Below are 18,577 nucleotides of genomic sequence, written 5' to 3'. Positions count from 1 at the left end.
TCGACTCTGCAGCGTGGGCGAGTGATGTCAGCAGCATGATCAGATGATCTGATCACTCTGCTGGCGTCGCTCTGACCCGGCAGCAGGGGCGGACACTGACAGCTTGGGACCCCAGTGCAAGAAATGTGTCTGGACTCCCCTCCTTTTATGGCGACAAAGCTATATATATAGCCACACACACATACATTTATATATATCATATAGTCTCCTTTATTATGTATATTGCCACCACTTATTATAGAGTGCCCTTTCTTGTTATGTAAAGTACCATCCCTTACATATTGGATTATATAGAGCCCTGTTTTTTATTACATACCGTCCTGTCTTGTTAGCTGTATAATGCATTGATGGTTGATGGAGCATGGGAAAGCTTCTTTTCTAATGGAGGAGCTGATGGAATGTTCGTTTGGCCACCGGCTCCTCCATCTGCAGTCATTTTATATCTAAAAAGAGAGGGGACTATGTAATAAAAGAGGGCACTGTGAATAACAAAAATAACTAGATGGGTATTTCCTGAAGGAACTACAGATAGTGCTTTGGAATGGTGCCCAGGCTGCCCCTGCAAGACTTTCACACTTGGGTGCCCTTCAGGCGCTGATTTGGTGGGTGGGGCCCCTCAGGGTCCGATTTGGTGGGCAGGGCCCCTCAGGGTCCGATTTGGTGGGTGGGGCCCCTCAGGGTCCGATTTGGTGGGCGGGGCCCTACAGGGTCCGATTTGGTGGGCGGGGCCCATCAGGGTCCGTTTTGGTGGGCGGGGCCCCTCAGGGTCTGATTTGGTGGGCGGGGCCCCTCAGGGTCCAATTTGGTGGGCGGGGCCCGTCAGGGTCCGATTTGGTGGGCGTGGCCCCTCAGGGTCCGATTTGGTGGGCAGGGCCCCTCAGTATTCGATTTGGTGGGCGGGGCCCCTCATAGTCCAATTTGGTGGGTGGGGCCCCTCATAGTCCAATTTGGTGGGCGGGGCCCTCAAGGTCCGATTTGGTGGGCGGGGCCTCTCAGGGGCCGATTTAGTGGGCGGGGCCACTCAGGGGCCGATTTGGTTGGCGGGGCGCCTCAGAGTCCGATTTGGAGGGTGGGGCCCTCAGGGGCCGATTTGGTGGGCGGGGCCCCTTGGGGTCTGATTTGGTGGGTGGGGCCCCTCAAAGTCCGATTTGGTGGGCGGGGCCCCTCAGGGGCCGATTTGGTGGGCGTGGCCCCTCAGGGGCCGATTTGGTGGGCGGGGCCCCTCAGGGGTCGATTTGGTTGGCAGGGCCCCTCAGGGTCCGATTTGGTGGCGGGGCCCCTCAGGGTCCGATTTGGTGGGCGGGGCTTCTCAGGGGCCGATTTGGTTGGCGGGGCCCCTCAGGGTCCGATTTGGTGGGCGGGGCCCCTCGGGGTCTGAATTGGTGGGTGGGGTCACTCTGGGTCCGATTTGGGGGGCGGGGCACCTCGGCCTCCGCTTTGGTGGGTGGTGCCCCTCAGCCTCTGCTTTGGTGGGCTGGGCCCCTTGGCCTCCGCTTTGGTGGGCGGGGCCCATCAGGGGCCGATTTGTTGGGCGAGGACCCTCAGGGGCCGATTTGGTGGGCGGGGCCCCTCAGGGGCCGAATTGGTGGGCGGGGCACCTCAGGGTCCGATTTGGTGGGCGGGGCCACTCAAAGGCCAATCTGGTGGGCGGGGCCCCTCAGGGGCCGATTTGGTGGGCGGGGCCCCTCAGGGGCAGATTTGGTGGGAGGGGCCCCTCAGGGGCTGATTTGGTGGGCGGGGCCCCTCAGGGACCGATTCGGTGGGGGGGCCCCACAGGGACCGATTCGGTGAGGGGGCCCTTCAGGGGCCGATTCAGTGGGCTGGGCCCCTCAGGGTTCGATTCGGTGGGCGGGGCCCCTCAGGGTCCGATTTGGTGGGCGGGGCCCCTCAGGGTCCGATTTGGTGTGCGGGGCCCCTCAGGGCCCGATTTGGTGGGCGGGGCCCCTCAGGGGCCGATTTGGTGCGCGGGGCCCCCCAGGGGCCGGTTTGGTGGACGGGGCCCCTCAGGGGCCGATTTGGTGGGCGGGGCCCCTCAGGGGCTGATTTGGTGGGCGGGGCCCCTCAGGGTCCGATTTGGTGGGCGGGGCCCCTCAGGGTCCGATTTGGTGGGCGGGGCCCCTCAGGGTCCGATTTGGTGGGCGGGGCCCCTCAGGGGTCGATTTGGTTGGCAGGGCCCCTCAGGGTCCGATTTGGTGGCGGGGCCCCTCAGGGTCCGATTTGGTGGGCGGGGCTTCTCAGGGGCCGATTTGGTTGGCGGGGCCCCTCAGGGTCCGATTTGGTGGGCGGGGCCCCTCGGGGTCTGAATTGGTGGGTGGGGTCACTCTGGGTCCGATTTGGGGGGCGGGGCACCTCGGCCTCCGCTTTGGTGGGTGGTGCCCCTCAGCCTCTGCTTTGGTGGGCTGGGCCCCTTGGCCTCCGCTTTGGTGGGCGGGGCCCATCAGGGGCCGATTTGGTGGGCGGGGCCCCTCAGGGCACGAATTGGTGGGCGGGGCACCTCAGGGTCCGATTTGGTGGGCGGGGCCACTCAAAGGCCAATCTGGTGGGCGGGGCCCCTCAGGGGCCGATTTGGTGGGCGGGGCCCCTCAGGGGCAGATTTGGTGGGAGGGGCCCCTCAGGGGCTGATTTGGTGGGCGGGGCCCCTCAGGGACCGATTCGGTGGGGGGGCCCCACAGGGACCGATTCGGTGAGGGGGCCCTTCAGGGGCCGATTCAGTGGGCGGGGCCCCTCAGGGTTCGATTCGATGGGCGGGGCCCTCAGGGTCCGATTTGGTGGGCGGGGCCCCTCAGGGTCCGAATTGGTGGGCGGGGCCCCTCAGGGGCCGATTTGGTGGGCGGGGCCCATCAGGGTCCGTTTTGGTGGGCGGGGCCCCTCAGGGTCTGATTTGGTGGGCGGGGCCCCTCAGGGTCCAATTTGGTGGGCGGGGCCCGTCAGGGTCCGATTTGGTGGGCGAGGCCCTTCAGGGTCCGATTTGGTGGGCAGGGCCCCTCAGTATTCGATTTGGTGGGCGGGGCCCCTCATAGTCCAATTTGGTGGGCGGGGCCCTCAAGGTCCGATTTGGTGGGCGGGGCCTCTCAGGGGCCGATTTAGTGGGCGGGGCCACTCAGGGGCCGATTTGGTTGGCGGGGCCCCTTGGGGTCTGATTTGGTGGGTGGGGCCCCTCAAAGTCCGATTTGGTGGGCGGGGCCCCTCAGGGGCCGATTTGGTGGGCGTGGCCCCTCAGGGGCCGATTTGGTGGGCGGGGCCCCTCAGGGGTCGATTTGGTTGGCAGGGCCCCTCAGGGTCCGATTTGGTGGCGGGGCCCCTCAGGGTCCGATTTGGTGGGCGGGGCTTCTCAGGGGCCGATTTGGTTGGCGAGGCCCCTCAGGGTCCGATTTGGTGGGCGGGGCCCCTCGGGGTCTGAATTGGTGGGTGGGGTCACTCTGGGTCCGATTTGGGGGGCGGGGCACCTCGGCCTCCGCTTTGGTGGGTGGTGCCCCTCAGCCTCTGCTTTGGTGGGCTGGGCCCCTTGGCCTCCGCTTTGGTGGGCGGGGCCCATCAGGGGCCGATTTGGTGGGCGGGGCTCCTCAGGGGACGATTTGTTGGGCGAGGACCCTCAGGGGCCGATTTGGTGGGCGGGGCCCCTCAGGGGCCGAATTGGTGGGCGGGGCACCTCAGGGTCCGATTTGGTGGGCGGGGCCACTCAAAGGCCAATCTGGTGGGCGGGGCCCCTCAGGGGCCGATTTGGTGGGCGGGGCCCCTCAGGGGCAGATTTGGTGGGAGGGGCCCCTCAGGGGCTGATTTGGTGGGCGGGGCCCCTCAGGGACCGATTCGGTGGGGGGGCCCCACAGGGACCGATTCGGTGAGGGGGCCCTTCAGGGGCCGATTCATTGGGCGGGGCCCCTCAGGGTTCGATTCGGTGGGCGGGGCCCCTCAGGGTCCGATTTGGTGGGCGGGGCCCCTCAGGGTCCGATTTGGTGTGCGGGGCCCCTCAGGGCCCGATTTGGTGGGCGGGCCCCTCAGGGGCCGATTTGGTGGACGGGGCCCCTCAAAGGCCGATTTGTTGGGCGGGGCCCCTCAGGGGCTGATTTGGTGGGCGGGGCCCCTCAGGGTCCGATTTGGTGGGCGGGGCCCCTCAGGGTCCGATTTGGTGGGCGGGGCCCCTCAGGGTCCGATTTGGTGGGCGGGGCCCCTCAGGGGTCGATTTGGTTGGCAGGGCACCTCAGGGTCTGATTTGGTGGCGGGGCCCCTCAGGGTCCGATTTGGTGGGCGGGGCTTCTCAGGGGCCGATTTGGTGGGCAGGGCCCCTCAGTATTCGATTTGGTGGGCGGGGCCCCTCATAGTCCAATTTGGTGGGTGGGGCCCCTCATAGTCCAATTTGGTGGGCGGGGCCCTCAAGGTCCGATTTGGTGGGCGGGGCCTCTCAGGGGCCGATTTAGTGGGCGGGGCCACTCAGGGGCCGATTTGGTTGGCGGGGCCCCTTGGGGTCTGATTTGGTGGGTGGGGCCCCTCAAAGTCCGATTTGGTGGGCGGGGCCCCTCAGGGGCCGATTTGGTGGGCGTGGCCCCTCAGGGGCCGATTTGGTGGGCGGGGCCCCTCAGGGGTCGATTTGGTTGGCAGGGCCCCTCAGGGTCCGATTTGGTGGCGGGGCCCCTCAGGGTCCGATTTGGTGGGCGGGGCTTCTCAGGGGCCGATTTGGTTGGCGAGGCCCCTCAGGGTCCGATTTTGTGGGCGGGGCCCCTCGGGGTCTGAATTGGTGGGTGGGGTCACTCTGGGTCCGATTTGGGGGGCGGGGCACCTCGGCCTCCGCTTTGGTGGGTGGTGCCCCTCAGCCTCTGCTTTGGTGGGCTGGGCCCCTTGGCCTCCGCTTTGGTGGGCGGGGCCCATCAGGGGCCGATTTGGTGGGCGGGGCTCCTCAGGGGACGATTTGTTGGGCGAGGACCCTCAGGGGCCGATTTGGTGGGCGGGGCCCCTCAGGGGCCGAATTGGTGGGCGGGGCACCTCAGGGTCCGATTTGGTGGGCGGGGCCACTCAAAGGCCAATCTGGTGGGCGGGGCCCCTCAGGGGCCGATTTGGTGGGCGGGGCCCCTCAGGGGCAGATTTGGTGGGAGGGGCCCCTCAGGGGCTGATTTGGTGGGCGGGGCCCCTCAGGGACCGATTCGGTGGGGGGGCCCCACAGGGACCGATTCGGTGAGGGGGCCCTTCAGGGGCCGATTCAGTGGGCGGGGCCCCTCAGGGTTCGATTCGGTGGGCGGGGCCCCTCAGGGTCCGATTTGGTGGGCGGGGCCCCTCAGGGTCCGATTTGGTGTGCGGGGCCCCTCAGGGCCCGATTTGGTGGGCGGGGCCCCTCAGGGGCCGATTTGGTGGACGGGGCCCCTCAAAGGCCGATTTGTTGGGCGGGGCCCCTCAGGGGCTGATTTGGTGGGCGGGGCCCCTCAGGGTCCGATTTGGTGGGCGGGGCCCCTCAGGGTCCGATTTGGTGGGCGGGGCCCCTCAGGGTCCGATTTGGTGGGCGGGGCCCCTCAGGGGTCGATTTGGTTGGCAGGGCACCTCAGGGTCTGATTTGGTGGCGGGGCCCCTCAGGGTCCGATTTGGTGGGCGGGGCTTCTCAGGGGCCGATTTGGTTGGCGGGGCCCCTCAGGGTCCGATTTGGTGGGCGGGGCCCCTCGGGGTCTGAATTGGTGGGTGGGGTCACTCTGGGTCCGATTTGGGGGGCGGGGCACCTCGGCCTCCGCTTTGGTGGGTGGTGCCCCTCAGCCTCTGCTTTGGTGGGCTGGGCCCCTTGGCCTCCGCTTTGGTGGGCGGGGCCCATCAGGGGCCGATTTGGTGGGCGGGGCCCCATCAGGGGACGATTTGTTGGGCGAGGACCCTCAGGGGCCGATTTGGTGGGCGGGGCCCCTCAGGGGCCGAATTGGTGGGCGGGGCACCTCAGGGTCCGATTTGGTGGGCGGGGCCACTCAAAGGCCAATCTGGTGGGCGGGGCCCCTCAGGGGCCGATTTGGTGGGCGGGGCCCCTGAGGGGCAGATTTGGTGGGAGGGGCCCCTCAGGGGCTGATTTGGTGGGCGGGGCCCCTCAGGGACCGATTCGGTGGGGGGGCCCCACAGGGACCGATTCGGTGAGGGGGCCCTTCAGGGGCCGATTCAGTGGGCGGGGCCCCTCAGGGTTCGATTCGGTGGGCGGGGCCCCTCAGGGTCCGATTTGGTGGGCGGGGCCCCTCAGGGTCCGATTTGGTGTGCGGGGCCCCTCAGGGCCCGATTTGGTGGGCGGGGCCCCTCAGGGGCCGATTTGGTGCGCGGGGCCCCCCAGGGGCCGGTTTGGTGGACGGGGCCCCTCAGGGGCCGATTTGGTGGGCGGGGCCCCTCAGGGGCTGATTTGGTGGGCGGGGCCCCTCAGGGTCCGATTTGGTGGGCGGGGCCCCTCAGGGTCCGATTTGGTGGGCGGGGCCCCTCAGGGTCCGATTTGGTGGGCGGGACCCCTCAGGGTCCGATTTGGTGGGCGGGGCCCCTCAGGGTCCGATTTGATGGGCGGGGCCCCTCAGGGTCCGATTTGGTGGGCGGTGTTAGGACTGGCGGAACGCGCCAAGTATAAGGTGTAATGGTATTAGGTGCGTTCGCCGTCCGAGGTCCACCGTGCAGGTAAAAGACCCTGCTGCTAGTAAGACGGACTATATGGCGGTACTAAGTATACACACATGGGTTAACTTCACCCTGCGTGAAGGAAGCGATCCTGTTGCGTCACAGGACCGCAGTACCGCACATAAAGCGCGAGCAAGAAGTCAGCGGACTCAACCCCTACACAGGATTGAAGTTCGATTAGACACTTGCTGGCACAACACCGCAACTGGGTGTGTCAGAGGAACACAAATAATAATATAAAGGCACAAGAGTGCGTGCGGTGCCGCACTGACGGATGCCACTAACCACCCAGGCTTGGGTCAGGAAAGCGCAGAGCAAGCGCACGGCGCCGTGCTGGCGGACACAGCAACTGGTAGCTGTAATGTGTGTTTCGTGCTGTTGGATAAGTCGGGCGCTAGATAGCAAACATACACCTTCCGCGAACTGACATTCAATAGGGAGGGTTATTTAAAGAGCGACTTTCACTCACAACACACACACATATTTACAAGACAATACTAGCGCATGGCCGTGCGGCCATGCGAGGCTTAAATAGCTGCAGCATGTTTAGGACCTTCCAAAGAAGGACCAATGGAGTGCTGCAGCACCTGAGCATGTGACCCTGGATCTCCACTGAGAGATCTCACCCTGGGCATGCTCAGAGTGCAAAGCAGGATTTAGTCCTAGCAGCTACAAGGACCTTAGCTGCAGTATCTGATCATGTGACCCTCGATCTCCACTGAGAGATCTTACTCTGGGCATGCTCAGAATGTAAAAAGCAGGACTTTATCCCCAGAAACATCCGCTCGCCGCTGCCCAGCACTGACTTCAATGGGAGAAGCAGGAAACGCAGCAGTAACTCTAAGCACAGAGTCAGACTGAGCGAGACACTGGGATTGACGTCTCTGCTGAGCAAGCACCACTGCGGCAGGAGAAGAATGGGAGACCGCAGCGGAGATGGCCCGAGATTCCCCCTGTGCAGAGGCAGGAACTCGACCCCTAACATTACCCTCCCTCCTAGGGCCCCCCCCCTCCTTGGGCCTCGCTACGTTCGAAGGCAGCAATGAGCTGCGGAGCCCGAATGTGCTCAGCAGGCTCCCAGGACCTGTCCTCAGGGCCATAACCCTTCCGATCCACCAAATAGAATTTTTTACCACGTACCACCTTGTACCCCAAAATAGCGTTCACCTCGTAATCATCCGTAGACGAACCCGATGTCCCGGCAGATGACTCAGAAAACCGGGACATGTTTACGGGCTTAAGGAGGGACACATGAAAGGTGTCGGTGATACCAAGGCGTGGAGGAAGGGCCAGACGGTAGACCACAGGATTAACCTGTTCGAGGACCTTGAAGGGACCCAAGTAGCGAGGTGCAAACTTAGTGGACTCTACATGCAGCCTGATGTTACGGGCGGAGAGCCACACTAAATCGCCAGGAGCAAAGGTCGGGGCAGGGCGCCGATGTGCATCAGCGGAGGACCTCATTCTCTCCTTTGAGGCCCGAATGGCATCCTGAGTGCGGTCCCAAATGTCCCGTGCCGCCACTGCCCAGTCTGCCACCCTGGAGTCAGCAGAGGACACGGGCATAGGCACAGGAACCCGCTGATGCTGGCCGTAATTATGGAGGAAAGGTGTCTGACCAGTGGAGTCGGCTACAGCGTTATTAAGGGCGAACTCTGCCCATGGGAATAAAGATGCCCAGTCATCCTGCCTGTCAGAAAGAAAATGTCGTAGATATGTGACCAGAGTCTGATTGGCCCTCTCTACTAACCCATTCGTCTCGGGATGATATGCGAAAGAGAGATTTAACTCAATGCTGAGAAGACGACAAAGCTCTCTCCAGAACCGAGACGCAAACTGGGGACCCCGGTCACTGACAATTTTGTCTGGCATGCCGTGTAGGCGGAAGATGTGTCCTATGAACAACGCTGCCAAGGCCCGTGCAGAAGGTAACTGTGGGAGCGGCACCAAATGCACCATTTTCGAGAAATGATCGGTAATAACCCAAATGACGGTATAGCCGCGAGACTTGGGCAAACCCACTACCAAGTCCATCCCGACCATCTCCCAGGGCCTGTCTGCCACCGGTAAGGGATAGAGTAACCCAGACGGCCGTTGTCGAGGAGACTTATTTTTGGCGCATGAGACACACGCCAGAACGTAATCTCTGACATCTCGGAGCATATGCGGCCACCAGTACGTCCTCTCCAGCAGCTCAGATGTCCTTTTTGTCCCAAAGTGTCCACCCACCCTGGAGGAATGAGCCCAAGAGAGAACCTCCGGTCGCAAATTCATGGGCACAAAAGTCTTGCCCAGAGGCACAGACTCAAGCGACACCGGAGCCACGGTTCTCAAGCTCTCAGAAGGAACAATAAGCCAAGGCTCTCCTTCCTCAGATGACACAACAGAGCGAGAAAGGGCATCAGCTCGAATGTTCTTCTCCCCAGCGAGATAATGGAGGGTGAAGTGGAATCGGGAGAAGAATAAGGACCATCTGGCCTGGTGAGAATTTAGCCGCTGGGCTGTTTGCAAATATAGCAAATTTTTGTGGTCTGTGAAAACTTGAAAGGGAAAACGAGCCCCCTCCAAGAGATGTCTCCACTCTGAGAAAGCCAATTTCATTGCTAGCAACTCCCTGTCCCCGATGGAATAATTCCTCTGCGCTGGTGTGAAGGTCTTGGAGAAGAAGAAGCACGGATGCTTCCGACCTTGAGCATCCTTTTGGAAGAGGACTGCTCCAGCACCAAAGGAAGAGGCATCCACCTCCATTATAAACGGCTTATCGACATCGGGACGATGTAGGATGGGAGCGCTAGCAAAATGAGACTTAGTAGAAGAAAAGGCCCTGGAGACCTCTTCAGACCACACTTTGGGATTTGCTCCCTTCTTGGTGAGGGCTACCAAGGGAGCTACCAGAGTTGAGAAGTGGGGAATGAACTGGCGGTAATAATTAATGAACCCCATAAAGCGCTGCACCGCCTTAAGAGAATGGGGCTCTTGCCAGTCCATCACAGCCTGTAGTTTGGTAGGATCCATAGCCAATCCCTGGGCGGAGATGATATAGCCCAGGAACGGTAAAGACTCCTGCTCAAACATACACTTCTCCAACTTTGCATAAAGAGAGTTTGCCCGTAGGAGGTCGAAGACTCTGCCAACATCTCTCTGGTGGGAGTCAATATCTGGAGAAAAGATGAGAATATCATCCAGATAGACTACAACCGAGGTGGAAAGCATATCCCGGAAGATGTCGTTGACAAAGTCTTGGAAAACGGCTGGGGCATTACAGAGCCCGAAGGGCATCACTAGATACTCATAGTGCCCATCTCTGGTGTTAAACGCCGTTTTCCATTCGTCCCCCTCACGGATGCGAATCAGGTTGTAAGCACCCCGCAGATCTAGTTTGGTAAACACCCTTGCTCCCCGAAGCCTATCGAAAAGCTCAGATATCAAGGGCAAAGGATACTTGTTCTTAACGGTGATAGCGTTAAGACCCCTGTAGTCTATGCATGGACGTAGTTCCCCATTCTTCTTCTGCACGAAAAAGAACCCTGCCCCAGCAGGTGATACTGACTTCCTGATGAACCCTCTTGCCAGATTCTCTTGAATGTACTGAGACATTGCCTCCGTCTCCGGGAGAGATAATGGATAGACTCGACCCCGGGGAGGCTCAGCACCAGGCAAGAGATCAATAGGACAGTCATAGGGGCGATGGGGCGGAAGGGTCTCCGCCGCCTTTTTGGAGAACACGTCTGCATACGACCAATATTTCTTGGGGAGAGAGGATAGATCTGCGGGTACCTCTGTAGTAGCAACCTGAACGCACTCTCGGTGACACCTACCCCCACATGATTCACCCCATCCCAGAATTCTGCCTGAGGAACACTCGATGTGAGGAGAGTGGTACCGTAACCAAGGTATCCCCAACAGGACCTCATCAATCCCCTCAGGAATGATGAGCAGAGATATAATCTCCTGATGGGATGGTGACATGGACAGAGTAAAAGGGATGGTCTGATGTGTTATCTGTGCGAGCAGTGTCGACCCATTCACCACTCGTACCGTTACTGGTTGAGGTAGCATAACCAGGGGTATTGCGTGACGTTGGGCGAAGGCAGAAGACATAAAATTGCCCTCCGCCCCAGAATCCACGCAGAGGTCTACCGAGTGGGAGGATGAGCCTAATGTTATTGTCCCCTTAAAGGATAATTTGGAGGCAAACGTCGCCGTGTCTAGTGCACCTCCACCTACTACCACTAGACGCTGACGTTTCCTCGACCGCAGGAGACATCTGGTGGCAAGATATTCTGACTGTTGGTAAACATGACAAACCTGGAGTGCACGAGCGGTCCGGGACTTAGATCCCGCTCGTGACACTACCATAGGCTCATGGAACTCAGGAGCCTGGACTGGAGATTCCAAAGGTTTGGCGAAGGTGGGAGCCAGCCGAAACCTCTGCCTACACTGGGCTCGCTCTAACCTCCGCTCGTGAAAACGGAGGTCAATACGAGTGGATACTGTTATTAATTCCTCCAGTGTGGCGGGAATCTCCCTAGTGGCCAGGGCGTCCTTAACGTGGTCAGCCAGCCCCCTCCAAAATATAGGAATAAGGGCCTTATCCGACCACTCCAGCTCAGATGCTAGCGTGCGGAAGTGGACGGCAAACTGGCTGACCAAGGACGAGCCTTGAGTCAATGCCAACAGTTGGAGCGCCGTATCATGGGTGACACGAGGTCCTAAAAAGACCTGTTTCAGAGTGCTCAGGAATAACGGAGCACTCTGCACCACATGATCGCCACGCTCCCACAGCGGCGTAGCCCACTGCAACGCCCGGTCCGACAATAAAGATACGATAAAGCCCACCTTAGCCCGCTCTGTAGGGAAACGAGAGGCCAGAAGCTCGAGATGTATTGAGCACTGACTCACGAAACCCCTACAGGACTTACTGTCACCAGAAAATTTCTCTGGTAGCGGGAGGCGAGATAGCGTCGGTACAGGGGCGGCAGTGGACAAGGTAGCTGCAGCCACACTTGCAGCCTGAACAGCGACAGCAGTAACATCCACAGCTGAGGTTGAACGCTCAAGAGCCGCCAACCTTCCCTCCAGCTGCTGGATGTACCGCTATGAACGCTGATCGTCCGTCATTACTAGCCAGACCTTGGCGCTAGTATTATGTTAGGACTGGCGGAACGCACCAAGTATAAGGTGTAATGGTATTAGGTGCATTCGCCGTCCGAGGTCCACCGTGCAGGTAAAAGACCCTGCTGCTAGTAAGACGGACTATATGGCGGTACTAAGTATACACACACCCTGCATGAAGAAAGCGATCCTGTTGCGTCACAGGACCGCAGTACCGCACATAAAGCGCGAGCAAGAAGTCAGCGGACTCAACCCCTACACAGGATTGAAGTCCGATTAGACACTTGCTGGCACAACACCGCAACTGGGTGTGTCAGAGGAACACAAATAATAATATAAAGGCACAAGAGTGCGTGCGGTGCCGCACTGACGGATGCCACTAACCACCCAGGCTTGGGTCAGGAAAGCGCAGAGCAAGCGCACGGCGCCGTACTGGTGGACACAGCAACTGGTAGCTGTAATGTGTGTTTCGTGCTGTTGGATAAGTCGGGCGCTAGATAGCAAACATACACCTTCCGCGAACAGACATTCAATAGGGAGGGTTATTTAAAGAGCGACTTTCACTCACAACACACACACATATTTACAAGACAATACTAGCGCATGGCCGTGCGGCCATGCGAGGCTTAAATTGCTGCAGCATGTTTAGGACCTTCCAAAGAAGGACCAATGGAGTGCTGCAGCACCTGAGCATGTGACCCTGGATCTCCACTGAGAGATCTCGCCCTGGGCATGCTCAGAGTGCAAAGCAGGATTTAGTCCTAGCAGCTACAAGGACCTTAGCTGCAGTATCTGATCATGTGACCCTCAATCTCCACTGAGAGATCTTACTCTGGGCATGCTCAGAATGTAAAAAGCAGGACTTAGCCCCAGAAACGTCCGCTCGCCGCTGCCCAGCACTAACTTCAATGGGAGAAGCAGGAAACGCAGCAGTAACTCTAAGCACAGAGTCAGACTGAGCGAGACGCTGGGATCGACATCTCTGCTGAGCAAGCTCCACTGCGGCAGGAGAAGAATGGGAGATGGCCCGAGATTCCCCCTGTGCAGAGGCAGGAACTCGACCCCTAACAAGCGGGGCCCCTCAGGGTCCGATTTGGTGGGCTGGGCACCTCAGGGTCAGATTTGGTGTGCGGGTCACTTTAAGAGCTGATATTATCTGGCAAAACTGTGTCCTGGTGGGGTCATGTAGAGTTTGTAGGCGTTGGCATAGTAACTGGGTCTGACTGCACATAGCAATGAGCTAATCAGCCAGGTGGCAGTTGGCAGTTATTTTGAAATTGCCTCAGAAATCAGCCATTATACCCTACTGGAACAATTTCCCCATTGAAATGCATTGAGACAAAATTTTCAAACGCCAATTGCGCCAAAACTACAAATCCGATCGACACGAAAAATACTTAGCACACCTCTCAGGAACGCTGGCTTCGAAATGACACCTCACTGGAGTCTGTGAGTGCAGCGGTTTGGGCCGCATTAATTGCAGACTGCACTATGTGTCTATATAATATGTAAGAGAGCTATATAATAAGGGGTGGCACCATATATAACTAGAGAGGATGGTATGTAATAAGGGATGGTGTAATACATAATAAAAGAGGAAACTATGTAACTAAGGGTGGCGCTATACATAATAAGTACGTACATTCTATACTAAGGGACTGTGTTAGACATAATAAGCGATAATATCTTCCTCCACCTCCTCCTGTTCCTAAGTCCATTATAAGTCCCCCTTTCTCCCATCCCAATCCCCCACACCCCTCATTGTCCTCCTCCCCCATCCCATTATTGTCCTCTCCCCACCCCATAATTTCCCTCTTCACCACCTCCATCATTGCCTTCTCCACCACTACTATCATCGATTTGTCCCCACACCCCAAATCATTGCCCATTCCACCACCTCCATCATTTCCTCCTCCCCCACCACCCCATCATTGTCTTTTCCCCCACCACTGCCATCATTGCCCATTCCACCACCTCCATCATTTCCTTCCCCCACCCTCATTATTGTCCTTTCCACCACCACCACCATCATTGTCCTTTCCACCACCTCCATCACTTCCTCCTCCCCCACATCCCCATCATTGCCCTTTCCACCACATCCATCATTTCCTCACCCCATCATTGCCTTCTCCCTATCTGCCCCATCATTGCCCTCTCCTCTCCCTACACAAATAGACACACACAGCACCATTCACCTCTCTGCATATTCCCCCGCAGTGCTAAACACACACACACTCACCGCTCTGCTGCAGCATCACTGTGGGCAGCTTCCTCTCTCTGGCATAGCTGGCCAATGAATGAGTAGTTCATCCAGCGGCACTGCCATCTGTGTGAGAGGAAGTGCGAGCATGCTGCAGCTTCTCTGTGCCGGCTGTCAGATTGACAGTTGGCACAAAGAACAGCCTGGGGGCGGCAGAATGCAGCCGCCGAGGGAGACACTGCGGACCACTGCATTAGGCGGCCTCACTACGCCTTCCTGCCGGCTGCGCCTGGGGCACATGCCCTGGCTGCCCCCCCTAGATACGCCTCTGATTCCCCATAGCACGATTAAAATCATTATAATCAAATAGAAGGAACATGGCACCACAACAAACCTGCCAACAGAGGGTCACCCACCAAAACTGTCAGCCTGAGTAAGGAGGGCATTAAACAGACAGCACAGAGACCAAATTTAACCCTGAAGGAGCTGCAGAGTTCCCAAGCAGAAACTGAAGTATCTGTCCATACGACCACAATAAGCTGTACACTCTTTAAAGGTAATCTTTATGGAAGAATTGCCTTTACTTACACATAGAAATTGATGAGACCAAAATTGAACGTTTTGGCCACCAAGGTAAATGCTATGTCTGAGGCAAACTAACACAGCTCATTACCCCAATAATACCATCCCCACAGAGAAACATGGTGGTGGCAGCATCATGCTGTGGGGATGTTTTTCGGCAACAGGGACAGGGGAAATGGTCCAAATTGAGGGAAAGATGGATGGTGCAAAATACAGGTATATTCTCTAGCAAAACCTGTTTCAGTCAGAAGCAACACTGGAGAGGTTTAAGGGGAAACAGGCGAATGTTTTAGTGTGGCCTATTGAAATCCCAGACCTTAATCTAATTGAGAATCCGTGTCCAGGTTTGAAGGTTGCTGTTCACTAGAGGAAACCATCTAACGTGAAAGAGTAGGAGTAGTTTTGCCTTGAGTAATGGACAAAAATATTAGTTTCAAGATGTGGAAAGCTCATAGAGATTTATCCAATGCGTCTTGCAGGTGATTGCCACAAAGAAAGGCTCTACAAAGTACTGATTTAAATTGTGATAAATATTTATGCACATTGAAGTTTTCATTTATTTTGGCCTATTTGTTGTTTGCTTTACAGTAAAAAGAAAACCAAATGTTCACAGTTGTCGGCATCGTCTTCACATGAACTGGTGCAAACCCTCAAAAAAAACTTGAGAAATTTCAAGTTGTGAGGTAGCAAAACACCCAAAATGCCAAGGGGGTTGAATACTTTTGCAAGCATCTGTATATAGCCTTTTAGAGACAAATTCATTTAAGGTGGATTACAAGCTCAAACATAAATACACCAGACCCTGGGGGACACCAACCACAATATGGGTAAGCACCACTAATGAATATACAGTGCCTTGCGAAAGTATTCGGCCCCCTGGAAATTTTCAACCTTTTCCCACTTATCATGCTTCACAGACACCAAATGTAAATTTTTGGTGAAGAATCAACAAGTGGAACACAATTGTGCAGTTGAACGAAATTTATTGGTTATTTAAAATTTTTGTGGAAATTCAAAAACTGAAAAGTGGGGCGTGCAATATTATTCGGCTCCTTTAACTAAATACTTTGTTGTGCCAACCTTTTGCTGCCATTACAGCTGCAAGTCGCTTGGGTATGTCTCTATTAATTTTGTACATCGAGAGACTGAAGTTCTTGCCCATTCTTCCTTGGCAAACAGCTCGAGCTCAGTGAGGTTTGATGGAGACGTTTGTGAACAGCAGTTTTCAGCTCTTTCCACAGATTCTCAATTGGATTGAGGTCTGGACTTTGACTTAGCCATTCTAACACCTGGATACATTTATTTGTGAACCATTCCATTGTAGATTTTGCTTTATGTTTGGGATCATTGTCCTGTTGGAAGACAAATCTCCGTCCCAGTCTCAGGTTTTTTGCAGACTCCAACAGGTTTTGTTCAAGAATGGTCCTGTATTTGGCTCCATCCATCATCCCATCAATTTTAGTCATCTTCCCTGTCCCTGCTGAAGAAAAGCAGGCCCAAACCATGATGCTGCCACCACCATGTTTGACAGTGGGGGTGGTGTGTTCAGGGTGATGAGCTGTGTTGCCTTTACGCCAAAAATATCGTTTGACCTTGTTGCCAAAAAGTTCGATTTTAGTTTCATCTGACCAGAGCACCTTCTTCCACATGTTTGGTGTGTCTCCCAGGTGGCTTGTTGCAAACTTTAAACAACACTTTTCATGGATATCTTTGAGAAATGGCTTTCTTCTTGCCACTCTTCCATAAAGGCCAAATTTGTGCAGTGTATGACTGAATATTGTCCTATTGACAGACTGTCCCACCTCAGCTGTAGATCTCTGCAGTTCATCCAGAGTGATCATGAGCCTCTAGGCTGCATGTTTGGTCAGTCTTCTCCTTGTTTGAGATGAAAGTTTAGAGGGACAGCCGGGTCTTAGTAGATTTGCAGTGGTATGATACTCCTTCCATTTCAATATGATTGCTTGCACAGTGTTCCTTGGGATGTTTAAAGTTTTGGAAATCATTTTGTATCCAAATCCGGCTTTAAACTTCTCCACAACAGTATCACTAACTTGCCTGTTGTGTTCCTTGGTCTTCATGATGCTCTCTGTGCTTCAAACAGAACCCTGAGACTATCATTTATACTGAGACTTGATTACACACAGGTGGATTATATTTATCATCATTCGGCATTTAGGACAATATTGGATCATTCAGACATCCACAATGAACTTCTGGAGTGAGTTTGCTGCACTGAAAGTAAAGAGGCCAAATAATATTGCACGCCCCACTTTTTAGTTTTTGAAATTCCACAAAAATTGAAAATAACCAATAAATTTCGTTCAACTTCACAATTGTGTTCCACGTGTTGTTGATTCTTCACCAAATATTTACATTTGTTATCTTTATGATTGAAGCATGATATGTGGCAAAAGGTTGAAAAGTTCCAAGGTGCCGAATACGTTCGCAAGGCACTGTATATACCTGTTGCATATATTGTACATTGCTCACATGAAAAGTGGTATTTTTTGTTTTGACTATACACATGTACCATCCACAGGAAAATATGACTGGTATTAATCAGTTTTCTGAGGATGATTCTTTAAATTGCAATGAAATACATGCAGCCGCATGCTCTGGTCCAGAGTGCATGTGGCAGTGCCGGGTGTTGACGCAAGATACTCACGCAAGCTTCTCGCATTACACACGCAAGTGTGACCCCCGACAGGAAAATCCATGGGTATATATCTGGCAAACATTATTATTAACTTGGATTGAGAATCTATACAATATTGAAAGGCTACATACAAATTACAAATTACATACAAATTTAGTAACATTTTTATTCACAGTAATTGTACAAATTTTGTAAAGATTGTATCTTATCTGCATTACTAAGATAAGTGGAATCAGTGAGGTTGATCATTATCACTATATAATTAAGGGCAGAACCATTGTGTCATTAATTATCTATAGTTTACAGCACAATAGCATAAATCTCTGAGTATAACATTACAAGTAAGTAGTAGCTTCTCTACTCTCTCGTTCTTTTGCTTGTGCGACAGCCACATTGATGCATTGCAGCCATTCTTCTGCATTTTTCTCATCTTTTGCCTTGAAGACATATGTTTTATTATCAGTGAAGATCTCAAAAGCCCGAGGGAGACTCCGATCCCGGCGCTTCTTAGCTACAGCTTTGACACTCTGAACTTTGCTTAACTCAATAGGACAATCATCAGGATCATCTTTCTGGAAATTAGACAAACATGTTATGTCAATATATTGGTCTCATAAAAAATGTAATTTTCAAGTTCATGGCTGAAACCTTTTGTACAGTAAAAGACGATCAGTCTACTTAAAAGGTCCATCATGGGTTTCTCTTGTTCTGCATATACACTCCTCAACATTGAAATTAACACACCAAGATGTAAAGGTCGTGGAGTTTTGGAAATCACAGTATCAATAGACATGTTAATAATATTTGTAAATGACAACATTTTCCAAACATCTTGATTTATTCAGTATTGAATATAAGTACCACACGCAGAAATTCACAGGCTTACATGAGATCTGCTAGATGTGAGACAACTTCAGAGACACTGCAGGTCATGATAGCATGTTTGGGCCATTGCGTTATTGTTCTATTGAAACACGGCTTATGGGAAAATTTGGAGAAATGCCCGTATCACTAGTTATACAACCAAATCAATGTATCTCCAATCTGTTACTGCACCTAGAAGACTATAGGGGTCAGTCTACTGTAAATTATGCCAACCTACACCATAATCCTGGCAGATGGATCAGTGTGACATTAAAATGTTAAACACTCTTAATGGTGTTGCCCACGTGATCTCACAAGATTTGAAGAAAGGCGCGTAGTGATCTATTTTGCACTGGAAGTGAAATTAGATGTCACATAGCAAGCTGAAGACATATGACAGTACGTATATAAACCATCAGAATGTACAACATTGGGTTACAAGCCAAGCTACAGGCATTCCATTGACCTCATTCCACAGCTCCTAAAGGCCATCATTGTGCAGAGCAAGATGGCAATGGAGGCTGGGTATGAAGATCTATCCTCTTCAG

The 18,577-nt window shown here is 54.8% G+C and overlaps 1 protein-coding gene across 1 annotated transcript in view; it reads right to left on the bottom strand.

Moving 5' to 3' along the window:
- Positions 1-17,354: 17,354 nt before the first annotated feature.
- VEPH1 (ventricular zone expressed PH domain containing 1) overlaps positions 17,355-18,577 on the bottom strand; it is an 881,348-nt gene continuing 880,125 nt past the window's right edge. Inside the window, exon 13 of the mRNA XM_069726749.1 lies at positions 17,355-17,737. Within this exon, the coding sequence (XP_069582850.1) occupies positions 17,501-17,737 (237 nt within the window). The 3' untranslated portion in view covers positions 17,355-17,500. The remainder of the gene's footprint in view (positions 17,738-18,577) is intronic.

The sequence above is a fragment of the Ranitomeya imitator genome, chromosome 5 (assembly GCF_032444005.1).
Source record: "Ranitomeya imitator isolate aRanImi1 chromosome 5, aRanImi1.pri, whole genome shotgun sequence".
Taxonomy (NCBI): domain Eukaryota; kingdom Metazoa; phylum Chordata; class Amphibia; order Anura; family Dendrobatidae; genus Ranitomeya; species Ranitomeya imitator.
Note: the sequence above shows the minus strand (reverse complement) of the source record. Positions and strands in the feature narration are given on the sequence as shown.